Below are 16,936 nucleotides of genomic sequence, written 5' to 3' on the forward strand. Positions count from 1 at the left end.
GAGGAATGGCAGGGCTAGTGTGAGGCTCTCTGCTCTGACCACAGGGCTGTGTTCCTGACATGCTCCTGCCCAGGCATTCCTGCTCCCGTGGCACCGTGCCCAGCCTGTTTCGGGGCCCGAGTGCCACGACCCATCATGCCATCCCTCGTGGCCATGCACGCGCTGTGGCCACTTGTCCACGAGCTCTGACCTGAGAGGCGCAGCGTCCTGGCCCTAAGTGAGCAGGTCCTGCGTTGGGGGGAGGGGGGAGCTGAGCCAGGCTTTCTCCTGACGCTGACCCCGACCCCTGTGAGCTCAGGAGGGGGCCTCGGAGCTGTTTCTGACGTAGGATCAACCTCACAGGATGGCGGGAGAAAGGGCTCAGAAGGAAAGAGCAGAAGAGACCAGGCCCAGCATATGTCACAAGCCAGACGCAGGGTCATGGAGCTGCGGAATGTTCTCTGGTCACCACATTATCAGCCTGGGACAACTGACCGCGTCACATGGCAGAACTGTCAGCTCACCGTGGTTCCCAGGAACTGAGGGTTGGGTCTGAGGGCAGGCAACCCTGAGCTTCAACTGGCAGGACCTGCCGAGGGCAGAGGGGGTCCTGGTCTCATTCCTGCAGGAAAAGTGGGGGCCTTGCTGGGGCCCCGGGCCAGCAGTGGTTTCCACAGCTGGAGAGTCTGGGTGGAGAGAGATGGGGGTGATTTGGGCCGGGCTGGGGATTTGGGAGCGTGGACACTATCAATAGTGAAGGGGACGTAAAGAGCAGCCAGTGCGTGTTTGAAATCCCCAGTCCACCGGCTGGGTCCGAGCAGGTTGATGGGACCCGTTTCAGTTTTAGGAATGCCTCGGTCCCACCCCCTCACTGCTGCACCCCCCCAGCCAAGGACACACGCCTGGGGGGGTGCTGCCGGCTCACCAGCTGCAAGTACTCCCCTGGTGACCTCACTCACACTTCAAGTCTCCGCTGGGGCAGAGAGAGCCGAGGCACAGGAGGGTGGGTGGTCTGTCCAGAGTGACAGCAGCCGTGCGGTGCTGGGGTCCACGCTCAGCCCAGAGCCCACACCCCTAACCACCGTCCCACCCTGCCTCAGGCCCATGCTAAAGCTGCAGAGAACTGCCACCTGTGGGCAGAGGGACACAAATGCCTTCATGTCAGCTGGGCCCAGTGATGCGTCACCAGCCCCTTGGGCTCCCGGGGCCTCAGCACAGAGCCCGGAGCGCCCTAACCCAGGGTTGCTGGCACTAACGGGTCCTCCTTCCCTCAACCCTGTGCTGCTCCTGGCTCCAGGGTGTCACAGTCAGGTCCCTGCTCCCGATTCTTCCAGGGATATGCTCATCCCCAAACACGGAGGATACGATAGCTTGGAAAGGGTGGTATTTAGAATGACAGCTGGCTCTCGCATTATAAAACAAAAGCGTAAAGCTCTGATGAATTTTTATTTATTTATTTATTTATTTACTTTTCTGAAGCTGGAAACGGGGAGAGACAGTCAGACAGACTCCCGTGTGCGCCTGACCGGGATCCACCCGGCACGCCCACCAGGGACAACGCTCTGCCCACCAGGGGGCGATGCTCTGCCCCTCCGGGGCGTCCCTCTGCCATCCCCAGCGCCCGGGCCATCTTTGCTCCAATGGAGCCTTGGCTGCGGGAGGGGAAGAGAGAGACAGAGAGGAAGGAGGGGGTGGGGGTGGAGAAGCAAATGGGCGCTTCTCCTATGTGCCCTGGCCGGGAATTGAACCCGGGTCCCCCGCACGCCAGGCCGACGCTCTACTGCTGAGCCAACTGGCCAGGGCCTCTGATGAATTTTTTTAACTGATTGATTTCCCTTCACAGTCCTGCCTGTCCGCGTCCAGCCAGCCCCGCCCCGAGGTTCTAGAAGAGGCTGCAGTCGGGAAATACTGACCTGAAGTTCTGTCTTATTTGAACAGGGGTTGAGCAAGACCACTGGGCCTGGGGAGCCCCCGGGGAGGACAAGCTTCGTGGAGACTCCGGCCACTGAGCTGGGCATGAGAGAGCCCGTGGCCAGTCTTCACCGCTGGGCCCGGAAGCATACAGTGGTGCAGACAGGCGGGCAGTTCTGTCTGGGGACAGGGAGAGGGCGGGGACATAGGGGGCTCTGGGATACGGAAGGCTTCGCAGGGGTGACCCGACATGTGGTCGACAGGATGAACCTGAGCCCGCAGGAGAGTGGGAAGGCGTGCCAGGGAGGACACAGAGGAAGCCTGGTGGCCCGGCCATCATGACCCATCCCTCTGGGAATGCGTGTGGCCCTCGGTGGGGCAGGACGCGCGAGATATTCGGCCCCAGTGTGCCGAAGATGAGGTCGGAGGGCAGTGCCCGGGAGCATCTCCGCCCTGCTGGCTGCAGAGGCTGACGGTGTAGGTGGGATCACAGAGTCCTGGGGGAAGGGGCTGTGGCAGACAGACCCTGGGATGCCGCCACGGACATCAGCTGGGATGGAGCTGTGGGAGAGGGAGGGCACGCAGGGCAGGGAGGCAGCTGCTGCAGGTCCCTCTGGGTGTCACAGCAGAGACAGCAGCCTTCTGAGGACGGAGCAAGGCGGCAGGTGCTGGGCTGAGGGCCACACGGCCAGGCTGGCTGGCACACAGGAGGGTCCCTCTTCTGCTTCCCACGCCTCCTGGGATCGAATCCAGTCTCCTTCCAGGGTTGGTGAGGCTGCTGCCTGGCCTCTGCATCCCCCCAGCATCCCCCCACACGCCTCCTTCCTGCCCAGGGGCCCCTGCATGCGCCCCTTCCACTGCGGGGTGCCCTGTGTGGAGCCAGGTCACGCTTGGGCACCCCACCTGGAGCTGGGGAGCATGCTGGCCCCAGGTCGTTCCTCTCGCCCTTCCTCAGCTCCCCCACTGCACACACGGGGTGGCTCTCATTCCGCCTGAAATCACCCACACCTGTCAGGCATCCCGGTTCTGAGAACGGCTGGAGTCATGGGAGGCAGGCGTGGGCTGAAGACAGAAGAAGCGCAAGAACTGGGGCTCTGGAGTCTGAGGAGGGGCAGCCACTGAGGCAGGACGACCAGGAAACCAGGACGTGTGTCTGTCTGTGTCCTGGAGGCACCACGAGCGCCTGCTTCTGGGACGGGCGTTTGGCATCCAGTGTGTCAGGAGGAACTTCTGAGAGGACTGCCCACTGGACGTCGCCCCTCGGAGGCTGCTGGTGGTGACAGAGCAGTGGGGACGAGCGGGAGGGGGCTGGTGGACGAGAGCAGGAGAGAACGTGGAGCAGTGAGGGTGGCTGTCAGGGGGGCTGTTTAGCTGCAAAGGGAAGAAGAGAGTGGGGGTTCGCTGGAGGGAGTGTTTTAAGCTGTGGAATCCCGGTGCCTCCGCAGTGGGTCGGGACACTCACGTGGCAGAGACAGGGTGGGGTCGTGGAGGAAGAAGAGTGCACACTGTCACTGAGACCGGGACTGAGGGGCTGTGAGGATGAAGGTCAAGGACCTGGGAGGTTTTGCTTCTCAGTGACAGTTGCTGTGGGTGCGGGTTCCAGGCAGTTCGGTCCAGAGGGGCTGTCAGGCGAGGTGTGGAGTGATGTGACCTTAGGTGCAAAGGTGGAGGAGAGATCAGGGTGCAGTGAGGGGCTGAAGGGGGGGTGGACGAGCTCGGGCAGACGTGCTGCTGAGGGAAGAATCTGGGGCAGCGACAGATGGACACTGGGATTGTGAGTAATCCCAGAGCGAGATCCCACAAAGGGAGGGGCAGCTTGGAGAGGGACAGGGACACCTCCTTCCCCAGGGCAGGAGGACAGAGTAACCAGGGTACACCCTGGCCAGGTAGCTCTTTTGACTGGAGTGTCATCCCAATGCACAAAGGTTGTGGGTTCGATCCCCAGTCAGGGCACATGTGGGAACAATGTTTCTATCTTTCTCCCTTCCTCTCTCTCTAAAATCAATACGTTTTTAAAAAGAGAAAAGAACAAGGGTGGTTGTACCTTCTGCCTTTGTTTTCTTGGGGGAGGAAAATGACGGGGGGGGGGTCCCCCAAGAGCATCACCCCAACGTGCACGGCTGCACTCTGGCCTCCAGAATTGCCCGCAGACAGGGCTGTTTCTGCTCCTCTTCTCTGCAGTGTGATAGCAGCACCCCGACCCCATGCGGGAGCCTGGCGGCCCGGGGCCTTGTGGTGTCCCCTTCATTCTCACCTGGAGGCAGCTTGGGCAGTGGCCTGAAACGCATTACGGGGTCAGGATGTCTTCCCATGGAAATAAGACGCATGCCTGCCTGCAGGATGTGGGAAATCGCAGGGCAGCCAGGGTGGGCGTGGGGAGGGGGCAGTCACAGCTGCTTAAGGCTGACCTGGGGTATTTAACTTATAGAACATGTTCACTCTAAATATTTCTCCTTCCTTCCTTCCTCTGTCCCTGTCTTCCTTCCGTCCTACCCGCAGCATGCTGTGTGCCTGGTAGAGCCTAGGTGACGGTGACACAACAGAAGAAGACAAGGAGATGGTGACCGCGGAGGCCCTTCCTGGGCCGTCTCCTGCTGACGGAATTTGGTTCTCCATCGGAAGCAGCCTGTGACCCGGTTCTGGCTAGTGGGGCCTGAGAGGACATGGGCTGGGGGCCCTGGGGGCCCCTCCCTCAGGAGAGGGGACCCTTATTTCTGCCTCCCGTCCTGGCCATGAGATGCTCCAATCTGTAGCAGCCACCTAGGAGTGCCCGACCCGCCAATCACCAAGTTTCTGTTTGTGAAGTCATGACCTGTTCTTACCGTTTGTGTTTGTTTGATTTGGGTCCCAGTATTTGTGAGCAAGGCACCCGGATGGCCACAGCAAGCAGGAAATAAACAGTGTGACTGCTTGTACCCGGGACCCCAAGCCTCCTGGAAGCCAAGGCAAAAAGGGAAAGCAGAGAAATTGCAAAGCTCCCACTCCTACCTGGGAAGAGCTTCTCAGGGAGTTTCAGCTTTGTTGCTCTGAAATCCTTTGTTTGACGCTAAATTTCCACATGGGAGTCTATGAAAGGATGCATAATTGCTAGGTCCGGGGTGACTATTTTGCAGGAGAAGCAGTTTTCACAGGGCTCTTTCTTAAAGACAATGAGAATTTAGATAGAAAAAGAGAGTCTAATCAGAGAGCCAAAGACTGGGTGGGAGTGGAACGGGCTTCACGCTGCCCCGGGCCACCACCCCAGAGGTCAGACATCCCCCAGAAAGGAGCAGGGCCCAGAATGAACAGAGCCCTGCTGAGGAGACAAGATCCACAGGCATCAATGAAGAGGGGAGGGCGGAGCTGTGGGTGGGGCTGGGGGGGGGCAAGGAGAGAAAAGTGTGCAAGGGAGAGTGGAGCCAGTGGGGGCCCCTGGCTGGTAGAAACCCCTGGCTGGGGAGAGGCTGCCCTCTCGTCATCTGCCATGCATGTGTGGCATCTGTATCAACATCTCCAGCCCCCCAGGCAGGGACCGTGTGCCTTGGGAGTCCCGTGGGGCACCGCACCTCTAAGCACCGAGCGGTCCAGAGCATGCAGGTGTGCTCCCGACAGGAAGGTGGCATTCACAAAGGCAAACTGACCAGACAACGGAGCAGCCTCTGCCCCGCCCGAGGACTCACAGGTTTTCACGGAGAACATTGTCCCTGTCCCTTTGCTGTATGATGATAATGGACACTACGAGACCAGAGCTCAGACACATCTCCGAGTGCAGAGAGGGTATCTTTGCTGCGATATGTCCCAAATGGCATCAGATCCAAGAAAAGCCCTTTGTTGGAAGATGCATCCGTATTTCGTGTTTTACTGAGAGGGAAAAAGTGACCACGTTGGGAAGCTCACAGGGACCCACCCATCCATAAAGCTGCACATGTGGTGGGCCCCGCCTCAGTGTAGGAAGATGTGGGGGTTAACCCGCAACGCAGAGAGACAGCACTGCTGAGAGACAGGAGGTCTGTGAGTCCCCCAGGGGCAGATGCAGTCTCTGGGCTCCCTCTCACCGCAGAGCTGCCAGCGCCCAGGGGCAGCAGTGGCTGCTGCTGTCACCACTGTGGGGCACTCCGTGCCAGGTGCTGGGCCAGGGGTTTCAGATGCATCGGCTCCTGCGGGCCTCACGGCGCCCCTGCACGGGGACAGCCTCGTCACTGCCCTTCCCAGCAGAGGGCTCTGGGGCAGCTTGCCTGAGGTGGTGACACTGAGCTTCAGTGCAGGCTCTTCTGCTGTCTCCTGAAGGTGGTGCCTGTCAGACAGCCATGAGGGAGGCTCCTGGCCCACTGAATCTACTTAGCACCTTTCCCAACATTCAGTTTTTCAGTCAAGTGTCTGTTGCCTAAGCAGGTGCAATTGTACACCAGGTTCTGTCAGCACCCCCCAAGGCTGTGCAACTGCCCCTGCTGCCCAGTGGTCCCGGCAACATTGGGCACCCCCATATGAACTGTAAAGAGTTCAGCTCTGGGCATGAGCACACGTACATACTTCAGGGTCCTCTTGCCAGTGAGTGATTTGGGGAGATGCTGGTATATACCACATCTCTGCATAAGCATTTTCCACAACTTCTGACACGGGAGCAGGCTGCTGACCCATGGCAGCAGCCCCCTGCCCCCTGCAGCATGGGTGAGGAAACCTCTCTCTCCCTGCAGGAAGATCCCATTACAACACAAAGGGCTGCCACCTCTGTGAGGGAGCTAATCTTGTGCCCGGGTAAATCAAGAGCAAACCCCCGGGGGGAGAGTTGATTGAGGGTGTTAATATTGGGAAGCTGGTCTACCTGCAACATGGTAGCCAAGATATTGCCCGGGTATGTCTAGGATAAATGGAAAGTTTAGCCCAAAAGGACTAGATCTGTTAATAAAATAATTTCATGTCCCTCCAAATAAAAATGCAGATACATTCGAGCCTCCTCTCAGGTCAGTGGGCTGAATCCCTACAGCTACTAAACTGTTACAGAAAAACCCGTATCCGCCTGTCAGAATCCCTGCTGGGGGTTGGACCCTCCTGGGAGGAAGAAGCTTCTTCATAGTAATTCCGACTACGTGCAAGGTGGCTGATTCTTTAAGATGGCCACACACTTGAAAAAGGGACAGGGTGCAGAGATAGTCCAGTCAACGGGCCAGAAAGGTGTCACCCAGATGTGTTGCTGGTAAGTGACAGCGAGATGTCTAACCCACGCTGACCTCCTGTCGCAGGTGGGCAGGCAGGTGAGTCCAGGCTATCTGCAGGACAGACACAAGGCCTGCCTGGTGCAGCTAGACTGCCCGGGAATCTGGTGGCCTGGGGGTGTGGGCGGGTGGGGGATGGGGAAGAAGCTGCACCTAGAACAGGAAAGGGAGGAATGTTTGGGAAACCTATCCCCAGGTTCCAAGAGCAGCCTCAGGCAGGAACCCTTCTGAGTAGGGGTTGGGCTCATCCCTGCAGGGCCTCCCTCTGTCCCACCTCCACTGGGGTGACTCACGCCTGCACAGGGAGTGAGTCATGTGGGTTACAAAACCAGAGGGCTCCTGAGAGGGAGGCTGGAAGGGCCCTGGGAAAGCCTCTCCGTGGGTCCAGCTCTCTCCCAGGCCTCCCACTCCGCCTCCCCACCTGCACCTGCCAGGCCACAGACCCAGTGAGTGCTATGCACACACACTCCTGGGAATAGCTGCAAGTATCCCACCGCTAGGTCTTGTTGGCCAGCCTGTCCTTTCTGTAGGAACCAGGGTGAGGCTGGCATTCCGCGCGAGCTAGTGGGGACCAGAGTCCCGGAAGGAGTAGAGAACAGGCCCAGAGCTGGCCTCGCCTCTCTCACCTCACTTTCTCACTGTGGCGCTTTTGTCTCCACAGCACAGGGAACACCTACTGTGGGCACGCCCTGGGCTGAGAAGCACATTTATCGACAGCTTATTACATGTCAAGACCTCATGTCATCTTCCCAACAACGCTGGGGGTGGATGCCCATTGTCACACACACTTGCAGGTGGAGCGCTGCTCACCGAGACCACAGGTGCGAGGGGCGACCCAGCGATCCACCCGCACCGCTAGCCCCGGTGGGCTGGAGCCCACGCTGAACCGCTGGCGTCTCCTGGACACTCTCAGAGCCCAACTAATGTGTCAGCTGTTTTTGCCTCACTCAACCTGCCCATTCGTCAGGTTTCCCCTGGGCGACAGTGCCAAGATCCCGCCCCTCCTTGTGGCTTCTTTCCCCGAGAACCCAGAAGCCGTGCATCCCACCGTCTCACGCAGAGATGAGTGAGCACGGCCACCTGCGAAGGAAGTCAAACCCGACCAGGCGAGTGAGGCCTGAGAATGCCGCCCAGCAGGTGGGAGGGCGCAGCCCGTCCCCACTGCCCCGGGAACTGGAGTCACCTGGGATGCCCCGGCCCGCCCTCCCACTCCCGGCATGTCACGCGGGGCCCAGGCAGCCGCGCGGTCCTCCCTGTGTCTGCGCCTGGGTCCCCAGAGCCCCAAAGTCGGCGACAAGTTCTCGGTGGGGGCGTTCCGGTCTCCGGTGCGGGCGGCAGGGGCGCCACCGGGCCGCGCGGGCGGGAGCGCGCGGCCGCCTCCTCCTCCTCCTCCTCGCGCCCGCCCGCTGCGGCGGCGGCGGCGCTTCCCGGCGCGGAGCGGCTTTAAAAGGCGGCACCCCACCCCCCGGCGCACTCGCCGCTCGGGCGCCGTGCGAGCTGCCGCTGCAATGCCTCCGCCCCGCGCCGCCGCCGCCGCCGAGGACGCGGGGGGCCCTGGCTGGCCCGGGCTCCGGGCGCTGGCGCCGCGCCCCTGGCGCTGGCTGCTGCTGCTCGCGCTGCCCGCCGCCTGCTCCGCGCCGCCGCCGCGCCCCATCTACACCAACCACTGGGCAGTGCAAGTGCTGGGCGGCCCGGCCGAGGCGGACCGCGTGGCCGCGGCGCACGGCTACCTCAACTTGGGCCAGGTGAGTGCGACCGGCCGCGCGACCCAAACTTTCCCGGCCTCCTGGGTGGGGGTCCCGGACGCTCGACCCGCGTGGTGGGGGTGACCGAGACTCCTTGCGACGAGTCGCCCGGGAGTGCGCGCACGGGACGCTGGGCGGAGACTACCAGGTGGCCCGCGTGGGCGCCCACGCAGGCGGACGCGCCGGGGGCAGCTCCCCGGGCGGGCAGGGGAACCCGGCGCGGACACCTGTCCGGACCGCCCAGAGTGAAAGCTCCTCTCACGGGCGCTGTCCTCCGCGCCCACCCAGCTCTTCCGGACCTTCTGCCCTCGACGGGTGGCGTGGGGCTCCGGACACTGGTGCGCGCGGGCGAATGTTCCGGCGTCCCTGGGACCCTGCGCCCTTGGTGCCCCTGGCTCCTGGAGGGAGGGCTGCCCGGTGCCTGTGCCAGGGAGTCGCAATCGGGCCCTGCAGCCGTGAGGGGCGCTGGAGGCGGTGGTCCTGAGTTTAAAACCCCTTTAGGTGCAGCGGGGGTGGGGCAGATGGCTTGTTTCTAGGTTTCTGCTGAGGTTCCAGTGACAGCTCTCCGCTGACTAGCTGTGTGGCCTTAGCCGAGTGGATTCTGATCTCTGTAAGGAGGGTGACAGCATTCAGTGTTAACTGGTAGCAAAGCCCCAGGCCGGGACATCCTGGCCAGTGAGCCTCCACCTTGGCCTCAGCTGTCACTTAGCAAAAGTAGACAAGACCTGGGCATAAAGGCCCTATAACCCCAGGGCAGGTCCCTTTTTGGTGCCCCAACTCTGTTGTGGGGGCAGTGGGGGAGGGGTAGATCCTGACTTCTGTCCCATGGAGGGGCACAGTGACCTGTGCAGTCCCATCAGGGGACCTCTCAGGGCAGATAACAGATCTTCTACAAAGCTTATAGCTCAAACTGCAGTCCTCAGTGTGAAATGTATTTTCCTTGTTATCGGTGACAGGAGCCAGCAGAGTGTGGTGAGAGCACTAACCTAAGTCACATTTCTTCTGTATGTGTGGCTGTCTCAGATGCTGCTACCTTACCATCAGCTGTGTGGCCCTCGGAAGAGTAGCTTCTGTTATTGGAACCGTACTTTACACAGCGGGCCAGAGAGCGGCTGAGAGAGCGGCAGCTCACCGCGGGTACAGCCTTTGTCTGTTTTGACCAGTCGGCAAACACCCGGTGACGAGAGTCTGCCTTCAGGCAGCAGCGGCTCCTTTTCTTCTCTCTGTAGTTCTGGATCGGCCTGGCCAGTGGACTGAGTGAAGGTGTCCCTCAGGGTTGCTTCTGGTGCTTGCTGGGTCCTCTGCCGCTGTCACACTTGACTGCTCTGCCTAGTGGCCCAGCAGTTTGCCCTCAGCTCAAAGTGAATCTTAAAGTGCATGGTAAATTACAGAGCGCCTGGGTTTCTGGCTTCTATAATCAGATGAGCAGAGGATGACTGAAGTTGGGCTGTGAACTCTGGATGCTGCCCTCCCCCCACACACATATACACAATTCCTGTCCACAGAATGAATCAAAGTACAGGGTCTTTGGAACAAGCTCGGTCAGATTCACTGAGCTGAGGCTGCTGCCCTCATTCGGCCTGTGGGAGAGAAGGTTCCTCCCTTCCGGGATGTTGTGTGTGTGTGTGGGGGGGGCGTCTCTCAGGGTCCCCCCAGTTCTGTACAGAGGTTTCCACATCGCCTGGTCACTCAGCATGGTGGCTGTGGTGCTGGAAGTGACTGTACAGACATTCACAAACGGAAGGACAAATAGATTGGGGACACGTGGTGTGTGTGTATGTGTGTGTGTATGTGTGTGTGTGTGTGTGTGTGTGTGTGTATGTGTGTGTGTGTGTGTGTGTGTGTGTGTATGTGTGTGTGTGTGTATGTGTATGTGTGTGTATGTGTGTGTGTGTGTGTGTATGTGTATGTGTGTGTGTGTATGTGTGTGTGTGTGTATGTGTATGTGTGTGTGTGTGTGTATGTGTGTGTGTGTGTGTGTGTGTGTATGTGTGTGTGTGTGTGTATGTGTGTGTGTGTGTGTATGTGTGTGTGTGTGTGTGTGTGAGAGAGAGAGAGAGAGAGAGAGAGAGATTACTCAAGGAGGGCCTATTACTCTTTACTCCAGAACTAGCTCTTCTGCCCCCTCCCCAAGTGCAATCCTAATGTGGAAAAGGCCCGGAGCATTCCAGCCTCTACCTGCTCACCCAGAACTCTTTAAAGACTTCTTTTCCTTTTCAGCTAGGAGAATTTCTGACTCATTTATAAGACGTCGATATTCTCAGCTCTGACTTACGGGGGAACAAACTGAGGTGGGGAGCTGTGTGTGTCCCCACCGTGAGCTAGTGTGTCACCTCTGACAACCACGGTCCCAGCTCTTTGTCTCCAGCCGCATTCTCTGGTCTGAAGTCTCCTTTGTGTGACTTTCCCTAAACCCTTAATGGACAGTTAATGTGACGGGTACTTGCCCTGATTCCCAGCCCTGCTGTGGTCGTGAGTCCGAGCATGCCCGTGCGTGGCCTGGTGGTTTTACTTCTCTTCTCTGACAGTCTGACCCTGCAGCCGCTACAGGGTGCCGAGGTAATTCATGTGGTTATTCACTTCTCTTGACTCATAGATCCCTCTGAAAGTCTGATGAAAGTTCTGGATCTTCTCCCTTGAAGCACATGCTTTGTCAGGAGCAAGGCAGACTCATCTCTTCTTGCTCCTCAGCTTGTCACCATATTAGAGGTCCCCCATAATGCACTGTGATTTAAAAGACAGGATTGCAACCTGGGAAGAGTCAAATGTTACTGCTGACAGATGATAGAACTTATTCTACGGGTAATCCAGTGGAGGTGAAATGTTAGGTCTAATAGAGTTGAGCAGGTTGCCTGACCAACAAGACCTTTTCACGGCAGCAACGTCTGAGACGATAAATTATAATTCACCCTACCATAAAAGCTATTGCAGGCTTAGTAATAAGTCTTTGAAAAGTGAGACTTTATGGGTAAAATTAGAAAATATTCAAAGAAGGTCTGCATGTTGAAGCAATAGGTTATGTCCATGGGTGAGAAAACTATCACAGGTTCCTCCCAAATTCACCTGTAAATTCAATGTAATGTCATGAAGTAGTGACAGGATTTTATTAATATATGGGACATGAAATCTCACAAAGGAATTATAAAACCCAGGTAGAAGAATGAGGTCTCAGAACACCTGAGGCAACTCTGAGGAGGAGGAGGAGGAGGAGGAGGAGGAGCAGGGTCTGCTCTAAGAGAGCAGAGCTTACCCAAGAGCTGTGGTCATCACAGTCTGACTTTGGCCAGGGATGGTCCCATCCATCATGGAATTGACCCAAACCCAGGCGCCTACAGTAACTGGTATCTGTGACTGTAGAGTCAAAAATGGTTGGAGAGGGCCAGGCAAGCCAATAACCAGCACGAAAAGAAATGACTCTTCACAGGAGAGACAGTCAGAACTTCACCTCACGCATACAACAGCGCGTTACAGATGAGATGGAAGACTGTGTGTGACACCCCAGCAGTAACTAGGGTGCAGGAATGCATTCCTGACATTGGCAAAGGAAAGGATTCTGTCTATGAAGAAGGCAAGGATTGATACATTACAAGTTCTGTGTAGCAAAGATATAACAAGAGTATAACATGTAACAAACAGATGAGTACGTGGATTATTTAAGAGCTGTGAGTTAGCCCTGGCCAGGGACCTCTGTCTCCTACCAGGGCACACACAAGAAGCGATCCATGAATGCATAAGTAAGTGGAACCACAAATTGATGTTTCTCTCTTCCTTCCCCTCTCTCTAAAATCAATCAATTAAAAAAAAAAAGTTTGCCATGGCTTGTGGCGCAGTGGATAGAGCATTGTCCTGGAGCAGTGCAGCTAGGTCACCAGTTCGATTCCAAGGTCGCTGGTTCAGTCCTGGAGTCACTGGGTGTGTGTACAGTCAATCAATGGGTATATAACTAAGTGGAATAATGAGTTGATACTTCTCCCCCCCACACACAGAGAGTCTGTCTCTCTGCCTCTCCGCTTCTCACTTCAGGAAAATACCAAAAAAAAAAAAAAAAAAAAAAGGAGAGAAAGAAAAAAAGAGGAACACATAAATACAGACTTCGATGAATTTCCAAGTGTCCAATAAACACGAGATGGACAGCTTGCCTCCCTGAGTTATGAGGGTGATACGGGTTAAGGTGGTAATGCCATTTCCCTCCCACCAGATTGTCCGGCGTGGAGAACTGTCAGAGCCAAGTGTTGGCCAGGATCCGGGGCTGTGGGAGCATTCAGACGTGGCTGGTGGAGGCGGAAATTGCTGTAACACTTTAGAGAGTAATTTGGCAAGTCCACCAAGAGGTCAAATTAAATTAGCAAGTTCACATCTAGGAGAGCCATACTTTGTGCAAGCGCCTGAGGAGAGTTGTCCAGGACTGTCCATGGGCATTTTTTTTTAACAGGAGAAAGACACAATCTAAATATCCATCAGTGGAAGAGTGGAGAAGTAAATCACACACAGGCATTAGCAAGGAAGTGCCCGGATGTGAATATCTCAGAAGTCATTTTCAGTGAAGAAGTCAGGGTGCAGGGGGCTGTGCAACAGCATAGATGCAGACTTTTAAAAACACGCTAAGCGGGTCTGTATTATTTGTGAATAGTTGCACATGCAGGAGGGATTTGCATCACATTCTAGTGAGCAGTAAGCAGCCTCTGCAGTGGAATGGAGGAAAGAAACTAGAGAGGAATGCCAAGTGTCATCTGTGGTGTTCTAATTCATAAAATGCGCACTCAATGTGTACGTGTGTGCCACGAACCCGCGCGGCTAGTAATTCCAGGTCCTGAGTGGGAACAGCGCAGAATTAAGAAAATAGACCTAAAGAGAAAAAGGATGGCTCGGGAGGACTTGGCAACGCAGAAGACAGCTTGCAAAAGGTGAGCCTCCTCCCCCTACCTGTTCTATTTATAGGGCAAAGTGAGCCATTAGCAAATCAAAGAGATCATTAAAACAAAGTCACATTTTTAAGGCATCCCAAGAATTCTACCCAGTGCAGAAAACCCCCACCATGCATAACATCTTAACCTCACAAACCAAAGGATAAAAAGAAGTCAGACTCCAGTCTTTCCAGGGAACAGGGGGGATAGGAAGAGTATAAACTATCCAGCACCACAGCTAACTTGAAGGTGTAGAATAAAAGAGCCTTTAGCAACTTCACAGAACAAGTGAGGTGGGGGTTGGGCAGCCAATTCCCCACACCTCTGTCCCCCAAAAGTCTAAAGTGCAAAGACCCTGTTGGCTTTCAGTCCCCAATGTGTGTATAACCTATATAAATTACATACAAAATAGGGTTTAAGCATTTTGCAGTTTTCCTGTGTCAGAATCTATTGCTTTGGTGGTGTGTACAGCATGCCTACACAACACACACATGAGCACCTACACACGCAGACACACAGATTCACATGGAATGTGACAGGGAGAAAAGCACCTCGTATACTCCTGGATCATCTGAGCATGTCCGTGGGCACACAGGTGCCTGGAGCCCAGGGTAGGAACCCTGGTTTAGACCTCCCAGGCTGGGCTGGTTCACTAGTTAAGGAAATTGTCAGGTAGGGAAGTGTTGCCTCACTGAAGATGGAAGGGTTTCTTGAACAGATGGGGCCCAGAGCCCGGAAACCCCAGCATCCAGCCACCACCCTCTGCCTGGACCAGGCTGTGGTCCTCACTCAAACTGTGTACATTGTTACCACTGACGTTGACAACTCAGAAAAGGCAGGTTGTTTATGGGAAAGGGTGGCAACAAGACAGTCTGGCGAACCAAATTCCAGCAGCTCAGCGTCGGCCACTTCTGGAAGGGACATTTATCTGAAGGGTGGCACTTAAGCACTATACTTGCGCTTGCGTTCTGGCTTTGCCCGAGGTATCGAGCTAATTTGCTGGTTCTGAATCTGAGCATAAAAAAAGGCAAGCAGGCTGCCAGGGCCCTTAAAGATGTAAGAGGCTTAAATGATTTTCAACTTGCCTTAAATAGTTTTTCCTTAAAATAGCTACTGAACGGGGCCAGACCTGGCCCAGAATTTCAGGTGGGCCTGCGTCACTCACTTGTCAGCACAAAAAACTGTTCTTGCTGTGGACAGCTTGTCTTATAAGCTGAAGCTTAGCCAGGTGTTAAAATAATGGACCAGAACTTTTTCCAACCCGAGCATCTTCTAGGGGCTTGGGAGGAATGAGGGGAAGCCCAGAATAGCAGTCACCTGTGACCTAGTTCTCTGGTATTGATTTTTGGCCAAAGGCTGTCTTGTTTTTATGCTGCAAGCCAGTGGGGGGGGGGGGGGCAGGGGGGAGACTGGAGAGTGAGGGGCTGGGTGTGACCCGGATTGGGGTATACAGACAAGATTGGGGTCATGGTGCTCTCCCTCTCATTTGGTGATAGACGGTGGCATCACCCTCTCATCTGACATCTTTAACCGGAGAGCAAGAGTTAAATGGACAAGGTTTTATTTATTTATTTTATTCGGCTGGGCTGCCCTTGAAAGTCACCGGCATTGGCGTGGAAAGAAGTGACTGGCTGAACTGGTTGCAGTGCATGGAGCCAGGAAAGCCCCCAACGGCCAGTCAGAGTCAGGCCGGAGCGGACAGCTTCATGACCGGCTCGTTGGGGAGTTGTGAACTCCTCTATGTAGACACCAAGGGTGCCAACCGGAAGCACAGAGCGTGGACACAGAAGACCTGCCTGAGGCCTCCTGCCCGGCCCTAGACTGGGGAGGGGGGCAGAGAGCCACGGGGAACTGTCCACCTCCAGGCTCCCTGGGACGTCTGAGCCTCTACCCAGATCCTTCCTCCAAAAGGCCGTTTCTCTGACCTTCCGTTGCCCAGGCTGGGCACCTGGTGCATCTCCCCTCCCCTCGGCCCTGCATCTGAGCATGTCTGTGTTGCACTTGACCTTGGCGCTGACCGGAAGCGCGGTGTCTGCTTGTGCCCAGCGAGTGTTTCCCAAGTTGGTGCTGTCGCCCAGTCTGCAAGCCGGTGTCATCAGGCCTGTGTGACCACGAGGAGACCTGGATCCCATTCAGTCTGACCTGCTACAGGTTACAAACTGACTGACAGGCCAGGGTGGAAACTGGCCTCTGACTGGCCTTTCACCATAGGCACCTTTGGCTTCTCAGACAAGGGTGGGCCACCCCAGCCCTCTGGTCATCCTAGGATGCCACACTTGGTTGTTCAGCTCTGCACATTGGCCACTGAGCTGATCACCCTTTGCTGCAAACCTCCCTCTCCAGGGCCTGAGCTCAAGGCCTGGAAGTGACCGCCAGCATCCCTGCTCTCGTGCCTCCCACCAGGTCTGTGAGCAGACCCCACCTGTCAGCTTACTGAATGGCTCTCAGGGCCACCGCTGCTGCCCAGTGCCAGCTGAGGCCTCCGTCACCTCTCTCCTTTCTGCAGAGATGCTTTCCCCGTCCACCTGGTTAGCGCCCCGTCCTTCCAGGCCACCTGCAGCCCCGCCCCCCTCTCTCCAGCCCCGTGGACATGCCTGTTTTCTGGGCTCTTAGTGCCCGATGTTGCCTGTGGCTTGTCTGTTTGTTGCTGCCTCTGGGTTTCCTGGTGAGTGGTCACAGTTGGTCTCCTGGCCACTGTCTGTGGTCAGTTTTCATTCTGCCATTTCTCTGATGGCTGAGAAGTCACACCAGGACTCCCTGGAGCCGGTGGACACGTGCTCATTTATTCAGCGAGGGTCCGTGGTATCCTCTCCCGGGTGCTGGGCCTCAGAGATAAGTACAATGGGACTCCTGCCTGGGGAGGGAGGGACGTCAGTGAGAGTGAGGTCAGCAAGGCCAGGCTCCTGTGGCTCCGTGTCGGTTGACTGAACCATCTCTACCCACACTTTTTATCTGAATCCCTTGCTTTTTGGAGTGACACTCAGCAAACCTTCTGGGTTTGTGTTTGTGCTTGTGTGTGGGCAGGGCCCTCCTGCGGTCACTGTCCTTGTTTCTAGGCCACGGAATGTGGCCCTGCAGCTGCCTGGATGGGGACACAGAGGCTTCAGGCTCTGGGGTCCCGTCACCCCACCAGGCCCCAGGTCTTCCTGATGTCCTTGTGACTCTTGGATTTTGAAGAACTGGTGACAGGCGCAAGGCCCTCTGT

General features: G+C 56.5%; 1 protein-coding gene and 1 long non-coding RNA gene across 4 annotated transcripts in view; one reads left to right on the top strand and one right to left on the bottom strand.

The window, feature by feature from the left end:
• Positions 1-2,913: 2,913 nt before the first annotated feature.
• LOC136384782 (uncharacterized) lies at positions 2,914-4,159 on the bottom strand. Its single transcript, XR_010747654.1, has 3 exons — positions 3,935-4,159; positions 3,353-3,541; positions 2,914-3,261 (listed from the first exon to the last, which is right to left on the bottom strand). It is a non-coding gene; the product is annotated as an uncharacterized lncRNA (long non-coding RNA).
• A 4,153-nt stretch (positions 4,160-8,312) lies between these two features.
• Positions 8,313-16,936, top strand: part of PCSK6 (proprotein convertase subtilisin/kexin type 6) — a 104,730-nt gene continuing 96,106 nt past the window's right edge. For all 3 annotated transcript variants that reach the window (XM_066354716.1, XM_066354715.1, XM_066354717.1), the window contains exon 1: positions 8,313-8,827. In XM_066354716.1, the coding sequence (XP_066210813.1) occupies positions 8,591-8,827 (237 nt within the window). In that variant the 5' untranslated portion in view covers positions 8,313-8,590. The remainder of the gene's footprint in view (positions 8,828-16,936) is intronic.

Source organism: Saccopteryx leptura, chromosome 13 (genome assembly GCF_036850995.1).
Source record: "Saccopteryx leptura isolate mSacLep1 chromosome 13, mSacLep1_pri_phased_curated, whole genome shotgun sequence".
Taxonomy (NCBI): Eukaryota; Metazoa; Chordata; class Mammalia; order Chiroptera; family Emballonuridae; genus Saccopteryx; species Saccopteryx leptura.